General features: G+C 44.9%; 1 protein-coding gene across 4 annotated transcripts in view; it reads left to right on the forward strand.

Moving 5' to 3' along the window:
* The first annotated feature begins 615 nt into the window (after positions 1–615).
* Positions 616–19,119, forward strand: part of DNPEP (aspartyl aminopeptidase) — a 30,091-nt gene continuing 11,587 nt past the window's right edge. The window contains exons 1-14 of one of the 4 annotated variants that reach the window (XM_073545460.1): positions 616–789; positions 5,971–6,061; positions 8,210–8,298; positions 8,378–8,491; positions 8,570–8,695; positions 9,428–9,552; positions 9,633–9,729; positions 9,927–10,034; positions 11,949–12,026; positions 14,984–15,067; positions 15,365–15,525; positions 16,022–16,061; positions 16,211–16,312; positions 16,377–16,544. In XM_073545460.1, coding sequence (XP_073401561.1) covers positions 706–789; positions 5,971–6,061; positions 8,210–8,298; positions 8,378–8,491; positions 8,570–8,695; positions 9,428–9,552; positions 9,633–9,729; positions 9,927–10,034; positions 11,949–12,026; positions 14,984–15,067; positions 15,365–15,525; positions 16,022–16,061; positions 16,211–16,312; positions 16,377–16,544 — 1,467 coding nt within the window. In that variant the 5' untranslated portion in view covers positions 616–705. Of the gene's footprint in view, positions 790–3,667; positions 3,807–4,225; positions 4,316–5,970; positions 6,062–8,209; positions 8,299–8,377; positions 8,492–8,569; positions 8,696–9,427; positions 9,553–9,632; positions 9,730–9,926; positions 10,035–11,948; positions 12,027–14,983; positions 15,068–15,364; positions 15,526–16,021; positions 16,062–16,210; positions 16,313–16,376; positions 16,545–19,119 lie in introns of those variants that run through there. The other 3 variants (XM_073545461.1, XM_073545463.1, XM_073545462.1) reach the window with 3 other exon arrangements.

Raw genomic sequence — 19,119 nt, forward strand, 5'->3', positions numbered from 1 at the left:
CCCCAGCGCCAGATGGGATATATTACTAATATTACCCTGGATGGAGGAAAGGAAGATTTACTACAAGACCAATATTTCTAATGATACCCGTGGCTGCTGGAGTAAGTGACGGAGTCGGCGACTTTGTGCTTCGTCACAACTCTTAACAGTATGAGTGTCTTGAGAACACGGATTCTGGTAACAACGTAGCAGACAAGGCGGCCCACGAGCAGAGAGGCCCTTCTGGCATTTGCCAGAATAGCCAGATGGCCAGTCCGGCCCTGCTTGTGTGTTACATCCACTAGTGGCTCTCCTATCCCACATGTCGCCTGAATGATGAATCCCACATGTTACAGATGTGACGATGGACACGGCTGGTCACACAATTCTTCCTACTAACAGTACAGGATGAGCCTATTCATGAGGCTGCTGAGCCAGCGCGTGTGACCAGCGGCTGTAACCTCTCCTATAGGTATTTGCATTGGCTGCTTTCCCTTATACATTAGATTAAAAGTTTGCCCAGGACTGCTTGCCTCAGCTCGTTCTCATTTGTCACTGGCCGCACCTCGCTAATCCTCGCCGGCCCCCCCTTTCCCTCCGTGTACAGCCCCCGCCTCTATGTGGCGCACACATTTACACACGCATGCATGCACACACACACTGTAACACGCACATAACCCAGCACACATTCTGCGCAGCCTGCGAGAGGGTGAGCACTGAGCGGAGATGGCAGCTGGTGGCAACTTCAAATTGCTTCGCCTGGGCAAGAGAGAATGGGAAGAGGGCTGCTATACGGACATGCAGGTACAGGTACCTCTCCGCTCCTCCTCTCCCCTGTGCCAAAAACTGTACCGTTATCCTCTATAATAGTCTATAAACCTTTTTCTGAAGATGGTCGTAGCAGAGCTGAGTCCGCTTGGCACAACCCATGGCGATGACCCTTTGTATGAGGTGCGGCAAACCCACCACCACCATAATCATAAAATGACATAATCAGCTCTGCTACATCTATACATCCAAATAGGAATTTATCGCACATTTGACAAGCATATCATGTCGCGGCCAATGATCCCCCCCCCCATTTGTTTTGGGTCAGTTGGGGCATCATGAAGCCCAGCGGTCACAGCTACCGGGCTGTTACATCAAATTAATTAATTGAAATCATCCAGCAATTATCCGCGACCGGAGCCATTTTTATTCTTAGCGAGCGTCGACAGTTTTTGTTTCCGTAGCGGAAGAGATTATTTTATAAATTTAGGGATTGGGAGGATGCAAATTGGTTTTGGGGTGCAGAGTAGGTTGGTTGCGTCCAGGAGAGGTTGCAAAATTTTAGGGGGGTAGGGGATTGTGCAATGGTGAGAGGTGGTGGCAATGCGGAAGGGGTTGGGAGATGGGGGTGCAGCAGAATGGTGCCAAGTTGAATAAAAAGGATGCCCGTCAAGAATGCTATTTGCGGCACAGAACATGGAGGCGTGGGTGACATGTCAGCCGGCTAGGCTAAGGCTGTGACCGTATCACACGTCACTCTCTGAGATAAGTAGGTCAGCACTAAGCAGAATAAGAAGTTACTATGGCAGGAGCGAGGGGCGTTATATAAGTGATGGATGTACGCTGAGCTGGAGGATAGGGCATGATAAAATATGTATACGCGCCATCTATTGGCTGGCACAAAATGGGAGATGGGGGTGATGAGGGGAGGAGAGGTGGCGCTCCACTGGCAGAAGACATGTCAGCCAAGGTAAGGACAAAGATGTCTCTTTTTCCTGTAGAAGATGGCGGAGAGAGCGATTGATGGGTGGAGAGATAAAAAGGGCACAAAACGAGTTGTATCCCTTCACCATCCCATAAGAATCCTTACAAGACAGATCTACATCATTTTTGCTCATTTATATATTTATGTATTAATAATGGTGGCGCAGTTTTTGCGCAAATTATCTTTTTCTTAACACTGGAAATTTTCACAATAATTAAAAAAATCAAATAATTAAAAAAAAAAATCCCTGCCATGATATACAATTCCATCATGGTGATTATACGGGCGCAGGAGTTGTGCCGCGGAGCTCAGCAGTTGGAGCTAGACTGTGATTTGACAGCTCGGTTCCTCCTGTAATGGTTATTTAACCCCTTAGATGCACAATCAACATCGACAGTGCTGTTTAGATGGTTACAGAGGTATAAGGCTCCATTTATGACCCCACTGGCGCCCCATGATCACAACCAATGGCAAGCAGGGCAAGCTCGGAGCACAGATGACGGTGAGGCTAGAACACCTCGCTTCACAGAACATGAATCACTGGACTGTATATATTCACTCTATATAGCCGTATGTACATTGCCATATTCTGTATGTCTAAAGCCACCACTAGGTGGAGCCTAACAAGAACAGATTTATTATTGTGTTCTATGTACGCAGTAAATCCACATGCAGTGAGCGCCTTCTAGTGGCTTCTGCAGGCAACAGAATTTAATTCTTTAGGAGTCAGGACTCATTCAGACGTCCGATGTTCCATGTACGAAAAAAACAGTGATTCTTGTGATCAGACTTTGATCAGGGTCTGACCAGAGTGTGGTCTGAATGCCATCCATTTTTCTCATGCGTGGAGAAATTTTTTAAAAAAAGAAAAAAAGTTTCTCCACCTTCTCCATTCTGACAATCCGTGAAAATAGGATGTCTTCCAAGTGCAGTACGATTTTTTTCACAGATCCATAGACTTGCATTGCCAGTTTTGATCAGACCCTCGGCTCAAAATTGGACACGTCATGAAAATCACGGATAGCATTTGTACACGAAAATGGAACATCGTAATGAGACTTTATGTATATGCAAGGGGGGGGGGACTTGGACCTTCGAGTCAGAAAACTGGAACTCCTAGGCTGTAAAGAAATATTATGAAATTATTGAGATTTATATTAATATTCTATTTTTTTTTTTTAATCCTATTTATTTTCAATTGTACAAAATCAAGCAAGTGCCATTCAGGACTGTGGGAAAGTGCTGTGATAACCCTGCTGGGACTTCTCATGGGGGCTATATCAGCTTCATAGAAAAAAAAAAAGTATAGTTAGAAAAAAAATCTAAAATTTATATTATGATTTATTTTATGGAAATTCACTTTAATCAATGGGATCTGAGCTCAGTTTTCTGCCAGGTTCCCCAGGACTCCTATTAATAGTGCATTTCATCTATGCTCAGGTACCTTCAAAATTTACCAACTCATCAGCTTTTATTATGTTACCTGGGTCTGTATCTTTACTACTATGAATATAAACACACGGGCCATGCACACAGTGAACAAGTCTGTAGGACAGTGTTCACACTACCAAAAGACTGAAACACAGAAAAACACAGTATAACATATAAAAATACTCCGTTGTAAAAAAAAGTAACAGTAAACAGCAAGTGCTAGTAAAAAGATGATTACAAAACAGGGTATTTGGTTGATAGAGTTTTTTTTTTTGCAAAAAATGTATACGAAGCCGCTCTACCAAATGTCAAGGTATACCCCATATCAGAGCAGTCCCTAACCGATGTATTTAAAAACCTGATCATGTGTATAGTGCCTATATGAGCAGGATTCAGACAGGTAATGTGGAAGACGGCTTTACTGCTATGCCTGAGCTGCAGTGTCCTTACAGTGTGTCAGATGCACAGATCTGTGTTGCTGAAGCTGAAGTTTTCCCTTTCAGTTTCTAGTCTGCACTGCAGCCTCCCGGCCTCTAGAGGGCCCTCACACAGGGATGTGCAGTCTGCTGCTGCCCTTCTTGAGTGTAGAGTTGTAGGAAGTCACCTGATCGCTCAGTGATCGCTCACACTTCACACTATGCAGGTCAGTGCTGCAGATCCGCATACACAGGGACTGGGGAGAATCGTACTTTGGTTTTGTTTACAAACATTGCAACATTGTATCCAGTGACATTCTAGTTCCATTGTTTTGCATTGCTTTACACTTTCCTAATATTGTGACTTTATACATGGATCTCTACATCAGAGCTGGGAGAACATGCTGGGAGTTGTAGTTCCACTGCCAGGTTTTCCCTTATTTATTACTTTTGCAGTTTATGTACTTTTCGCATTAGATTTAGTGTAATATGGGAGGCGGCTGAGGGGACAATTGCAGAGCAGAACTCGCTTCCTTGGGGGATTATCATGCTGCAGTCTTTGGAATCTTGAGGGGGATTTTTTGAGTCAGTTTTGCTTGAGGCTGCCTTACCTTTATTATTATTCTTTTTTTTTTTTTAACTATAATGCTTCTGTCTAGAAATGTTTTTTTTTTTCTGCCTCCCCCCTAATGGATTAAGAATTACTTTTTGGAAAAAGTTGCAGTTCCTATATCTGGTTTGTATCTTATTTGCATAAAAAAAAGTCATTCCTGCTTTCCACTCGCTTCTTAAAAGAGCACAGATGGTGTAAAATAGCAAAAACTCACTAATACAAGTATAACTTGTTCCAATTTTTGTATAAGTTAAAAAATTGTAATACACCGTCTACCAGTTTTTTCTACAAGCCCATTTTTTGTGTTTTTGTTATTAATATTTGTTTGCATTTTTTGTCATTACAATAGAAAATCATTTTGGGAAATTAAAAAAAAAAATAAAAACTGCACCAAAAATTCTGAAAACAAGATCACAAAAATTGAAGTATGTGCTTGAGGCATGTCATTTTTATTTACTTTTATAGCATTATTAATTCCATGGGGATAATAAACACAAATTTAAACGACAGTGAACAAGCTAACAATGGCAGACTGGTACAGAAATGAGAGCGCTCTTCCCTGCCGGGCTTACAGGCTGCAGGAAGGAGACAGCAGGCTTGGGGTTATATACACCCTATTTTTTAACAGCCAACAGGTTTTTTTTTTTTGTTTTTTTTTAAAAAAGGAGAAAAAAAGACCACAAAGAAACTGTGTGTGAATACACTTAGGGTATGTGCACACGCTGCGGATTCTGCTGCAGATTCGGCCCTTCAGATCCGCAGCAGTTCCGCAGACAGTGTACAGTACAATGTTAGCCAATGGGATTTCAAATCCGCAGTGCACATGCTGCGGATTTTTCCACGGTTTTAAATCTGCAGCATGTCAATTCTTTCTGCAGATTCCGCAGCGGTTTGCCACCTGTTCCATTGCCCGGGTGTCAAACCGCAGAGGAAAACCGCTGTCTAATCTGCAGGTAAATCCGCAGCGTGTGCACTCACCCTTATAGGGTTGTCATACGTACCTTGTGGGGCAGAAAAGGGATCTCCTTTTCAAGACAAGACCCCCTCTTTTCGCAAGAGAGCTGATAAGTAAGAGGATAAGACCTGATTAATAATCAGAGGACCTTTGGCGGACATAGCCCATCCATGCTCGGCCAGTAAGTAAAGATACCTGTCTCCTACAGAATCTACAGAAATGTATGGTGAACCCCAAAGTCTCCCACCAATAACAGCTGACTGTTGGTGAATTCTGAAGCCGACCTGTAGTGATCATCTGATCGTCAGGTCAGCTTTGTCATGAGAAGGGGTTGCTGTGATGAGATAACGCCCCTAATATGATTTTGTGAGATTAGAAATAACTGAGCTACATAAAGAGCGCCACTCTTCCCCAGAGGCCTTGGTTGGTATTGCAGCCCAGTCCTATTCAGGTAAGTGCTGTTGTATTACACAAAGCCCATTGTCAAGAGTGGAGCTGAATGGATCATAGGCAGGGGTGTAACTGTAATAGGTGCAGGGGCTGCGATCGCACCCGAGCCCTGAAGCCTTAGAGGCCCAAAGACCATTACTATTATAGACTTGCAATAATTGTGGGTCTTGTTGGAGTTTTTGCTTTGGGGCCCACAAACTTCATCTTATGGCACTGATCAGACAGTCATTTTTTATACACGTAGTATTGGGTGTTTCTCCTATCTACATATCACCTGATTGATCCTTGGTGCCAGGTAGCAGTCACATCCATGCCAGAGCGTTTTAGTTATGGTGTTGACCTGAAACATCAGATATCTCAATATTCCTTTCAGGTTGCAGCCATGAAGGGAACACGGGAAGCTGCTCAGGCAGCAGCCAAGGAGTTGCTGAAGTTTCTGAATCGTGGAGTCTCTCCATATCATGGTAAGAGAATCTATGACGTTGTGTTACATAGTAGCAATTTATGAGACACCCCAGTAGCTGAGGCAGAGCTCCGAGGAGGAGGTGCATGTACAGACATCATAGGGACAAACAGACCTATTAAGATTTCTGCCTAATACACTACTTCTTTATAAAAGGGAATGTCGACCCTATATCATGATAAAACGGCACTGATCTAATTCTGGCGTCCTGAACCAACCACTAGGGGGAGCTCACAGAATCGGATCTGTACACATTTGTGTCCAGAGAGCTCCCCCTAGTGGTAGCCACTATTAAGGAGTCATGGCACAATAGAAGTCATCACTCACGACTGATTTCTGCTCTGTCTTTGGTCCATTGATTCTGGACAAAATTTGCAAATGCAGATTGATACCTTACTGTGGATCTCTGCCTGCATTACTCACACTACTTAGAAGTACTTGAACTCTGTATTAATACAGGCCCTTGTGAGTATACCAGGGGCACCATGTGTGGCACGGCACATCAGTCATTATTAGGATAGATTGTCAGCACCAAAGTCCAGACTCTGCTCTTTGGTGGCAGATCGTACAGAATATCGGCTCCCGCACTTTGCACCGTGCCGCTTGGAGAAATGAGCGATGATAAGAAAGTGTTGAGCCTGGGATTTTCTATGCACCTGAATTCCACCAGTGGGTGCAGATCCCTCCAGAGAGAAGGGGCGATTGGGCACATTAGTCTGTATGCCGTCACACATAGGGGGTATTTATTAAGACGAGCGATTCATGTTTTAGTCTTAACTTAAAGTTAGCGAAGTAAGCTGCCCCTAATTATATTAATGGGCACAAGTTTCTTAAAGCAATTGCTGCATATTGGGCCAAGACGGAATTTATGGCGCAAATCCTATAAAACTTTAGCAGCAGTCAGAGAAAGTAGCAAAAAACAGGAAAAAGATGCAAGAGATTGCACAGATACAAAGTCTGACAGAATTTGTGATTTTAATTTTTTTTCCTGGTGTTCAATGTTAAGGTCTATAAAGAAAGCCCATGAAAAACACCAGAAGAAAATAACAAAAAACAAAACAATGGTTTTAAAGGAATTTTCCAGGATTTATATACTGATGACCTCTTAGGATTGGTTATCAACATCGGATCAGTGGCGGTCCTACAAAAACTGCTCGCATGTCCTGTGGTAGACATTCCCTTTAAAGGGAATCTGTCAGCAGTTTAACAAAAAAATCTGAGAGCAGCCTGATGTAGAGGCAGAGACCCTGATTCCAGCGATGTTCCACTTACTGGGCTGCTTGGTGCAGTTTTAATACAATCCATTTTCTCTGCAGTACATGTAGCAGTTCTCAGAATGCTGTGCTGTGTATAACCCCGCCCACATCACTGGCAGCTTCCAGCTTCCTGTGTACATTGTTGGCAAACTGCCAATCGGTGGTATGGGCGGGGTTACATAGATTAGCTGGACGTCTACCTGGCACGTGACATCTAGTCCTGCAGTGATAATCTCCTGTTGATAAAACACTGTTTGTATTGAAACTGTAGCACACAGCCAAATAAGTGACACATCTCTGGAATCAGTCTCTCTGTCCCTACATTATGCTACTTTCGGATTAAAGAACCAGCACTGGGAACGGCCACTACATGGTGCATGGCACTGTGCTGTTCCATGTCTGCTCATCTGACCCCTGCTTGAGTCGATTGGTGGGGTGTTGAGTGTCAGATCTCCATTGACATGGGTATGGATGACCAGTCCTAAAATCTTCCGTATATAAGTCCAGGACATTCCCTTTAAATCCCCCTTTAAATGTTCTGACTGTAGTGCATTTAATGATGCACTTACGACTTTTAAGAACCACAGAAAAGATGCTAATAGAAACCCTGCTAAAATCACCAGCCAGGGACGCCACATTTGATAACACCTATACCTATATATTGGGCCCTCCGCTGTTTAGGGGCTATTATGCTGGGGGCCCCCTATGTTGCCAGTACATCCTATCAGGCCCCATGGGTCTGCTTTACAGGCCTGTAGGTGTTTTATATGAGCCACCGTATGGTATGGAAGCTGAGCTGCAGCACCACAATCAGCCCACAGACAGGAGGGGCGCTGTTTTTGGAAGAAAGCACCTATGTTGTACCACCAAAGTCTTCTTTTTACTGCCCCCAGTGGTGGAGGAGTGTAAGAGCCGCCTCTTACAAGCAGGATTCCAGGAGCTGAAGGAGACCGACCACTGGGATATCAAACCCAACCACAAGGTAAGGAAACTCCGCCTGATCCTCACCCCGTGCGGAGGAGCTGGGGGTCACTTACTTACCGATTTCTCTCTCTGTCTAGTACTTTGTGACTCGTAACTACTCGACCTTGGTGGCGTTTGCAGTGGGCGGCCATTATAAGCAAGGCAACGGGTTTACAATCGTCGGCGCCCATACGGACAGCCCGTGCCTCAGGGTAAGGACCCCAGGTGATGGCAGAAGTAACACATGTCCCTTTAGTGTTTTCTCTGACTCGCGCGTCCTGTGTCCGCAGGTAAAGCGCCGGTCTTGTCGCGGTCAGGCCGGCTACCTGCAGGTCGGGGTCGAGTGCTATGGTGGAGGCATCTGGAGCACTTGGTTCGACCGGGATCTGACTGTTGCCGGCCGAGTGATCATTAAGGTGATGAATACTTGATACATAACTGGTAATTAAGTCACAGTGTAATCAGCCACATCTTGGATTGATATTGGACTGATACTTTTCTTGGAAGACTAATTGATCATCGTCATAACCTGAAGCTTCACCTTTTTTAACGTTGTAATATAAATTGTTTTATTTTTTGTTTGTTTGAAAAAAAAATGTTCTACTGGAAACTGTCAGTAAGTTGGTGTTAATGTAGCCATTATTCCCTTGTGTCAAGTGTTCTGATTGTGTGTTTAAGGGCTTATTCCGACATCCGTAATGTGGCGGCAGAGCTCGTATTATGTCCCCAATCCTCAGCCCAACCGCACGTTTTATTCCCTGATGGATCATGAGATTCGTGGTCGAGCCGAGAATAGTGGCCATATGCCGCCATACTCCAGCTGTATGAATTAGCCGCACTCCAAGCACTAAATCTATACACACAGGAACAATGGATCCATCAACAGCAGCTTACTGACAGTTTCTACTAAAGCTACAGCGGCAGATTAAGTCCCTAAAATTCCATATTGGGAGCCGTAGGCGCTCCACGTACCCCCATATACGATGCCTATGTTCACCGACCTAATTACAAGAAAAATAAAGCCAGATTAAGATCCATCAATAGGATCCTGACTGCTGACGGTTTCTATGGAACAAATGTAACATTTTAGGTATAATCGTAGAAAAGGATAGAACTGATTCTTCTCTTACCTCCCGCTCCGCCCTCAGGAGGGGCACCGCCTGCAGCACCGCCTGGTCTACGTGGAGCGCCCGATCCTCCGCATCCCGCATCTGGCCATCCACCTGCAGAGGAACATCAACGAGAGCTTCGGACCCAACACGGAGCAGCATCTGTGAGTGTGAGAGCGACGTGTGAGCCGCCGGCCAGCACCGGCCGGGTTCGTCCTTCTCACGGTCTCCCTTCTCGTGACAGCCTGCCCATTCTCGCTTCTTCTATACAAGAAGGTTTGGAGAAGGAGCCCATGGATTCGGGATCTTCCTGTCATTCCTCTGCTGGAGGCAAAAACCAGGTGAGGTCTAACTCCGTCCATAGATGAGTGTTTGGCCCTTGTGGTCACCAACTGGACGGGCGCTCGTATCGCCCACGTGTGATGATTGGAGTGACTGGCTGCAGCGGTAACTTCTCCGGAGGTCGCGTAATAACGGTCCAGTGATGGCGCCGTAGACTTTAGGGTCTGATCTGATGTCCACTTTTCTTGTATCTCAGACCGAGAGGCATCACCCTCTTCTGCTCAGCTTGCTCTGCGACCGGCTGGGGGTGAAACCGGAGCAGATTCTAGAACTGGAGCTTTGCCTGACTGACACACAACCTGCGGTAGGTCCTGTCGTGACGCACCATGGTCCTCGCGGTGCAGGAGGGATGGTTCACTTCCAGGAAGTGTAAAGGATGGTGGACAGTCTACTCTAGGTGCCTTTGCATGATTTGCCATGGGAGGTCATAGCCTGGCTAAAAATGAGGGGTCTAGATTAGAAAACCCATTTTCCTACACCCACAGGGAATTCTAAGTTTATTCCAGGGTCCTCATCTCTTGACCAAAGAATAGACCAGTTATAAAGAGCGTCTCTCACTTTGGAGGACCTGTCCTGTCCTGCATTACACACAATCCATTACTATGAATAGGCACTGTGTAATACTCTGTTCAGCCTGTGGTGGCGCTGCAGAACTGTATGTGGCCTTATGGTGAAGGCTCAGGAATAAGAGAAGATCCCGTGGTGCCGATGGGCTACCATCACTGTTTTGGGTCCTATGAAAGTGTCTCGTCGCTGTCGGCTTTGCATTCCCATGAAGCCCAGGTATTTGCCCGGCAGCATAGGAGATCGACAATTCTGCTGTATCCGGCCAAACGGAAGTATTGTGGTATGTAGTGATTAAATGGTCGCAGCTTCAGGGAGAAAACCTAAAAAAGAAGGAAATTCCATATATAACAAAAGTAAGTAAGTGACACCTACAAATACCAAAATATATATAAACCCCCCAAAAGTATAAAAAAAAAATCAACATGCAAATAATTAGTTTTATTGGTAAGTATAGAAGGACAAAAAAGATTAGAACAACAGACAGGATTAAAAAAAATATATAAAAACAGGAGCGGGGAAAGGGACGCGCCCTACCTGAATCCGATCCAGGTATTGCATGGTGGATTCAAAATAAATAAATGTGTATGTATAATATATACTGTATGTACTTAATGACAAAATACTGTAATGAATATATATATCATATATAATGGATAAATAGTAAAGAAACAAATGTCACAGTAAGAGTATATACACAAATATATCAATATAATAAATATTAGGAAGGCTAAAAAAAAAAAAAAGTAAAAATTTAAGTAAACAACAAAGTGAAGAAAAAAGTTATAAAAATGTAAAAGTGACTACATGACAGTTTGAATTCGCCCCTTTTCCCAATGTTAAAATAATTTTTTTTTTAAATCGTGTGTGTATTGTTAAATCCGATCCATGAAAATCTAAAATTAATAAACTTTTATAGTACGTGATGAAAAGGAAAAAATCAAACAAACAAATTAGCGGGTTTTTTGGTCCTGTCACACACAGGCCCTAAAAATAAATACAATCTGTGTATCTCAAAATGGCAATAATAAAAACTACAGCTTGCTACTTAAGAAAAAAAAAATGCAGCTCCGTCGATCGAAAAATAAGTTACAAGTCACAGAAAATGACGAGGGAACCAAGTTTTTTCTATTTTAACCACTAAAATCTAAAAAATAAAATACAATGGCAGAATTGCATTTTATTATTATTATTTGTTTTTTTGTTATTATTAGTATATGGTAAAATGAATGCTTCCATTTAAAAATACAACTCATACCCCAAAATAAGTCTTTTCTCCTTCGCCTCATTGGGGGACACAGGCCACAGTCCTGTGTCCCCCAATGAGCGTCTCGGAGAAAAAGATTTTCCGGTGAGTACCACAAAAATCCCTATTTTATAACTGTCAATGGAATAAGAAGTTCTGGCTCTTCGAAGGAGAGGTATAAAGCAAAAGTGTAAAAACAAAGAATTTTCTGGTTGGGAAGGGGTTAACATAGGGCGCTCAGTTGGTGAAGTTTTGGCTTCTAGATGTATAAACAGATTTTCAGAAGATTTTGAATTTTTTTGTCTTTACCCAATGGGAATTCCGTGCACAAGAAAGAGACTTTGTGACATTGTATCGCGTAGGTTTGTGTGCGTCAGTCACTTGTACTGATTGCTTCTTCTCTTTCAGACTCTAGGGGGCGCCTATGAGGAGTTCATCTTTGGTCCCCGCCTGGATAATCTGCACAGCTGCTATTGTGCTCTTCAGGTGGGTATCGCTCATTGCACACGCTGGGGCAGAGATTACATGGGTGAAAGGTGATCCTGGGTATCGGTGGGATTTTTAATTCGGTCCTTTACGTGAATCGGTAGGTTATTGCAGAAGATCCTCTTAAATTGCAGGTTTGGTTTGACATGCTTGCTGACAGTTTCCTTCAGTGACATTGACAGAAAGTTAATTAAAATCATAAAAGAATAAACAAATAAGGTGTTGACCTGGAAGAATATTTAAAGGTGCGGTTCTCCTTTTATTTAGTAGCCGTGCCTTGTGGGTGATGATCAGGGCTGTGACAAGGTACTTTGGTGCTTTAGGCAGATGAAGTCGATGGCGCCCTCCCCTCCACCATATGGACCCTCAGACCCCAAGTAAAGGAATGGGTTGGAGACAAAAGTAAAAGGAGCCCTAACACACCCCTCCATTGGGTTAACGAGCTCTGACGACCACTTCCACTAGAAATGTCACCTTTTTCACCAAATAATATCATCAAAAGTAAAAAAAAAAAAAAAGTGATGTACTTTTGGGGTGAGGCTCAACAGGGAGTGTGTTTTCAAAGTTAGATGTAGAATCTTTCTGTTTGTGGACCATTTACACAATACCAGGGACAAATAGCTATAATCATCCCTGACATCTTATATTTTATATGTCAGACAGTTATGGAAACTATTATAAGTTAACTATAATGGGTTTTAATCTAGGTGTGCAGTATTTGGCAGATACCTTAATGGAAACTAAACAGACCCTATTGTAGATAAAGGGATACTTATGATGTTTTTTACGTCTATCATGCAATAAATACAGTTTGCAACAAAACTGATGGTGGTTATGGTGCTGTATTCCTGTACAGATTGTGGTTTTGGTCCGGTATTCCTGTACTGATTGTGGTTCTGGTCCAGTATTCCTGTACTGATAGTGGTTTTGGTGCCGTATTCCTGTACTGATAGTGGTTCTTGTGCCTTATTACTATTTTATTGGTTGTTCTGGTGATGTATTCATGTAGTGATGGTCGTTGTGGTGCTGTATTCATATATTACTGACAGCTCTGGTGATTTATTCACGTGATGATGGTTCTGGTGCTGTATTCATCACCAGAGCCATCATCTGTACATGAATATGAAACTAAAAGCATCCTCCGTACATAAATACAACACCAGAGTCATCAATATTACATAAATACAGTACCATAAGTCTAATCAGTAAATAAATAAGTCAGTAGTACTACTATCAGTACATGAATATAGCACCAAAGCCACCATCTGTACATTAATATATGACCAGAACCTCAATCAGTACATGAAAACATCACAAGAACCATGGCCAATAAACAGATACAATACCAAGACCATCATCAGTACATGTATCACTAATTGAATTCATCACCACGCTTAGTACAGCAATCAATTGTAAGGTCAAATCAGTGCCCATATACGTTTCTATCTCATGAACCTACAACTCCCGGTATGTCCCAAACAATGTGAGCCCTCGCGGGCAGGGTCCTCTCTCCTCCTGTACCAGTCAGTGACTTGTATTGTTCATGATTATTTTACTTGTTTTTCTTCTGTACAACCCTTTTCACATGTAAAGCGCCATGCAGTAAATGGCGCTATAATAAATGATGGTATGGAGATTCTGGGAGTTGTCATTATCAGACTGGACCATACAGGAACCACAATATCGAGTCAATATCCACAAGTAAACATTTGGATCTAGGTACCTTACAGGTGACCTCTGAGTTTTTTCTTTCTTTTCGTCTCCATCTTGTCCAGATGCCATGGTGACTTGTCACATCCACATCTCGTCTCACCGGATTCCCTATATATTGTGATGTCCCCCACAGCCCCCTATATAGTATGATGTCCCCCACAGCCCCCTATACAATATGATGCCCCCCACGTATCATATATAGTATGATGTCCCCACAGCCAAGGTATAATGCTCCCCACAATCTCTCATATAATATGATGTCCCCACAACCCCTCTTCTTATGCCCCAATACATTGGAAAACTAATATAAGATACATAAAAAAGCTTATACTCACCAAATCCCGGGTCCCCGTCCAGCGCAACTCGGTCTCCTCTTCCACCTTGTACAGCAGTGGGAGCTGGATGGCACATGATGTCACTGCCTCACACCATCCGCCGTCCCTTGTGTACACCGTCTCCCTCAGTGGACAGGCTGGAAGTGACCTGTGCTCTGCTGGAGATCCCGGTGGAGCAGGGAGCTGATGACTGCTCTTCTGCTCCTTTCCCGGGGGGGGGCGCTCACAGTATTAAATTTATGTCTGACACGTGCAAATAAATTTAGTGGTAGGAGGAAGTGATGGTTGTGACACAGGCAGAGAGAGAGGGGAGTGGTGTCAGTGACTAGCACTGCTCCCCTGTGTGCCCACACGCCAGCTATCACTGTGCTGAATGCCTGCGGCCGGAGGAAGGTGCCGTGTGGCCACAGGCATTCAGCAATGCCATTCTTTTTTCCAAAAAGGGGAAGGTGGTAGGTAGCGCCCTAGGCAGGTGCCTACCCCGGTGATGATGGATCAGCTGCTGGCAGCAGGTTTATTAGGCCAGTGAGGAGATGAGAGATGGAGCCGACATTTGTATCATCCTTCTCTGCCGCCTTCATCAATATCCCCGAGCGATGAAGTAAAGTTCAGCTCCGACCACATATCCAGTACGTGATGATCGCGGCCTTTTCCTTCTAAGAATAGCGCTGTCCGCTCCGCGGCTTAATGAAGACTGATGGATTCTTGTGACTCATAAACTCTATGGCATCAAATCAAAATTAAAGGAACATTTAAGCTAATCTTCATCTTCACGACTGAGCTGCTGCTCGCTGTTATCAGCCATTTCAGACTGGCTGTAGTGTTGATTACTGCTTTGTCTCCTGCGCTGACGCCTCTACATCTGTAGGTGCGGATCGGATATACCGATTGTTTTCTCTTCCCCCGCAGGCTCTTCTTGGCTCTTGTGAGTCTCCAAACTCTCTGGCCAACGAGTGCAATGTCAGGATGATCACCCTGTACGACAATGAGGAGGTGAGACGTTGTGGGAGCGAGGCCAATATCTGCCCGGTGTGGGGTGACTCAGCGACCTCTCATCTAATGGGACACCAGAAGCTCGGATATGCTGCGCTGTATGTAGTCGTGCAAAAAAAAAAAAAAAAGGGAAAGCTGGATGATAACCAAGATGGTTGAGTTACCGTTCTCTCTGGGTTTCTCGGCTTTCCATCTGCCTAGGAGAAAAAATGATCAGGGAGATGTCTCATGAGGCCAGAAAAGCTGGATGAGCTCTTAGCCAGACCCCTGAGACCGTATCCATCTCTTGTCTTCCAGGTCGGGTCGGAGAGCGCCCATGGTGCCGAGTCGCTTCTGACGGAGCTGATCCTGCGCCGTATCTCCTGCACTCCACAGAATCTCACCGCCTTTGAGGAGTCTGTGCCCAAATCGTTCATGATCAGCGCTGACATGGCCCACGCCGTGCACCCCAACTACATGTAAGAGCAACACCCTGTGGAGAAGGGATCCCTGCCCTCTCCATGACCTACAAAACATGCTTGTTCTTGTAGTGCACCACCGTAATGAGAAACCAAAATATGATGCTACATGACCAATCCCCTGGAGGCAGAGGGGGGGCCCATTCTGAGAGAGTATAGACCCCCACTGGGGAGAACCTGCAACACGTTCTACGACTTTGTGATCTACTTATTGAATCAATTCTTCACCATTTCCAGAATATATGCTTGCTGCCTCGATCCAGAGGGTCTTGACTTAGTCCTGCTCACACAGGGGGCGGCTTGTTACAAAAGAGACCGGAAACCTTGTATCCAGCTGGAACGTGAACAGTTTGGATATTGCTATTCACTGACAGCAAGCAGAGGTCCTGAAAATAATGAGGAATTGATGCAAAAACTACATTAGAAAGTTAGTACGTATGTATCAAAAGTGGGATGTACGTGTCCCCGATCGCTCCTGATTCTGTGTCTTCCACAGGGACAAACATGAAGAGAATCACAGGCCCCTCTTCCACAAGGTCAGTCCCTACTGTTCCCTATGTTGCACTGCAGCTTCTGTCCATACATTGTATCTTGCCCCCTCTTAGTCGTGTCTTCAGCAGTTTTCGGTATGGCACACACTGGCATCACATGTAAAACTTCCAATATATTGATCATTTTTAATCAGGGACCGGTTATCAAAGTGAACAGCAACCAGCGCTACGCCTCCACTGCCGTGACTGAGGCCGTCCTGCGGGAAATCGCTGGACGTGTTGGCGTCCCGCTGCAGGTAAAACCTCCTCCACCTATCATTCTCATCCCTTGTCTGTTATAACTGGAATTTCTATCTGCAGGAATTCATGGTGCGGAACGATGTGCCATGTGGCACCACTATCGGCCCAATCCTGGCTAGTAAGTTGGGTCTGAAAGTTCTGGATTTAGGATCCCCGCAGCTGGCGATGCACTCGGTGAGGGAGATGTGCTGCACGTCTGGTGTCCTGCAGACCTGCACTCTCTTCCAGGTAATTATTGCGTGTGATGTCTATGAGCGGCCACCAGAGGGCGCACTAGGCAGTGTTAATAAGTAGCAGATGATGTATAATAGTGAGAAGGTAATACACTTATTATGGGGAAATGAAAAATAAATGTGAACGCAGCAGAAAGTATACAGCTAAACTGTATATAATAAAGATGGAGATGTAGCAGAGCTGAACTGAAACTGACACAGCCAAAAAAAGTGAAATTGAGCTTAATCTTTATATGATAATGAAAGTTTCCTACATACAGTGTCTCCATTTCTCACCATTTTCTAAACCTCTGCTTGTTGTCGGTAATTTGTAACATTCGTATTTACATCCAGAGCTGAGGCTTCGCTACACCTGTATGCAGGTGAGACAATTCTCTGTGGACAGAACTGTGCACTGCAGGCTGATACATTGTAACAATCAGGAGTGAGAGAGCTGTGCAGGAAAGAGAGAGCTGTGCAGGAGAGAGAACTGTGCACTGCAGGCTGACACATTGTAACAATCAGGAGAGAGAGAACTGTGCAGGAGAGAGAGAACTGTGCACTGCAGGCTGATACATCATAAGCAGGAGAGAGAGCTGTACAAGAGAGAGAGAACTGTGCAGGAGAGAGAGAACTGTGCAGGAGAGAGAGAATTGTGCACTGCAGGCTGATACATTGTAACAAGCAGGAGAGCGAGAGCTGTGCAGGAGAGAGAGAGAACTGTGCAGGAGAGAGAGAACTGTGCACTGCAGGCTGATACATTGTAACAAGCAGGAGAGAGAGAGCTGTGCAGAAGAGAGAGAGAACTGTGCAGGAGAGAGAGAACTGTGCACTGCAGGCTGATACATTGTAACAATCAGGAGAGAGAGAACTGTGCAGGAGAGAGAGAACTGTGCACTGCAGGCTGATACATTGTAACAAGCAGGAGAGAGAGAGCTGTGCAGGAGAGAGAGAGAACTGTGCAGGAGAGAGAGAACTGTGCACTGCAGGCTGATACATTGTAACAATCAGGAGAGAGAGCTGTGCAGGAGAGAGAGAACTGTGCAGGAGAGAGAGAACTGTGCACTGCAGGCTGATACATTGTAACAAGCAGGAGAGAGAGAGCTGTGCAGGAGAGAGAGAGAACTGTGCACTGCAGGCTGACACATTGTAACAAGCAGGAGAGAGAGGACTGTGCAGGAGAGAGAGCTGTGCAGGAGAGAGAGAACTGTGCACTGCAGGCTGATGCATTGTAACAAGCAGGAGAGGGAGGGAGCTGTGCAGGAGAGAGAGGGAGCTGTGCAGGAGAGAGAGAACTGTGCACTGCAGGCTGATGCATTGTAACAAGGAGGGGAGAGAGAGAACTGTGCAGGAGAGAGAGAACTGTGCACTGCAGGCTGATGCATTGTAACAAGCAGGAGAGAGAGAGGGAGCTGTGCAGGAGAGAGAGGGAGCTGTGCAGGAGAGAGAGAGCCGTGCAGGAGAGAGAGAACTGTGCACTGCAGGCTGATGCATTGTAACAAGCAGGAGAGAGAGGGAGCTGTGCAGGAGAGAGAGAACTGTGCACTGCAGGCTGATGCATTGTAACAAGCAGGAGAGAGAGAGCTGTGCAGGAGAGAGAGCTGTGCATTAGAGAGAACTGTGAATTAGAGAGAGAGCTGTGCAGGAGAGAGAGAGAACTGTGCACTGCAGGCTGATACATCATAACAAGCAGGAGAGAGAGAGCTGTGCAGGAGAGAGAGAGAACTGTGCACTGCAGGCTGACACATTGTAACAAGCAGGAGAGAGAGAGCTGTGCAGGAGAGAGAGAGAACTGTGCACTGCAGGCTGACACATTGTAACAAGCAGGAGAGAGAGAACTGTGCAGGAGAGAGAGAACTGCAGGAGAGAGAGAACTGCACTGCAGGCTGACACATTGTAACAAGCAGGAGAGAGAGAGCTGTGCAGGAGAGAGAGAGAACTGTGCACTGCAGGCTGACACATTGTAAAAAGCAGGAGAGAGAACTGTGAATTAGAGAGAGAACTGTGAATTAGAGAGAGAGCTGTGCAGGAGAGAGAGAGCTGTGCAGGAGAGAGAGAACTGTGCAGGAGAGAGAGAACTGTGCACTGCAGGCTGATGCATTGTAACAAGCAGGAGTGAGAGAGCTGTGCAGGAGTGAGAGAGCTGTGCAGGAGTGAGAGAATGGTGGAACTGGAGATTCCTCACACAGGAGTGTGCAGACTGGATACAACTGTAGCAATAGTCAGGTATGTTGGGTGTTGTAGTGCTCTATATAGGAGTGTAATGGTCGGGTATGTTGGGTGTTGTAGTGCTCTATATAGGAGTGTAATGGTCAGTAATGTTGGGGGGTTGTAGTGCTCTATATAGGAGTGTAATGGTCGGGTATGTTGGGGGTTGTAGTGCTCTATATAGGAGTGTAATGTTCGGGTATGTTGGGGGTTGTAGTGCTCTATATAGGAGTGTAATAGTCGGGTATGTTGGGGGTTGTAGTGCTCTATATAGGAGTGTAATAGTCGGGTATGTTGGGGGTTGTAGTGCTCTATATAGGAGTGTAATGGTTAGTAATGTTGGGGGTTGTAGTGCTCTATATAGGAGTGTAATGGTCGGGTAT

Source organism: Dendrobates tinctorius, unplaced genomic scaffold (genome assembly GCF_039654945.1).
Source record: "Dendrobates tinctorius isolate UK_male_01 unplaced genomic scaffold, ASM3965494v1 ptg000143l, whole genome shotgun sequence".
NCBI lineage: Eukaryota > Metazoa > Chordata > Amphibia > Anura > Dendrobatidae > Dendrobates > Dendrobates tinctorius.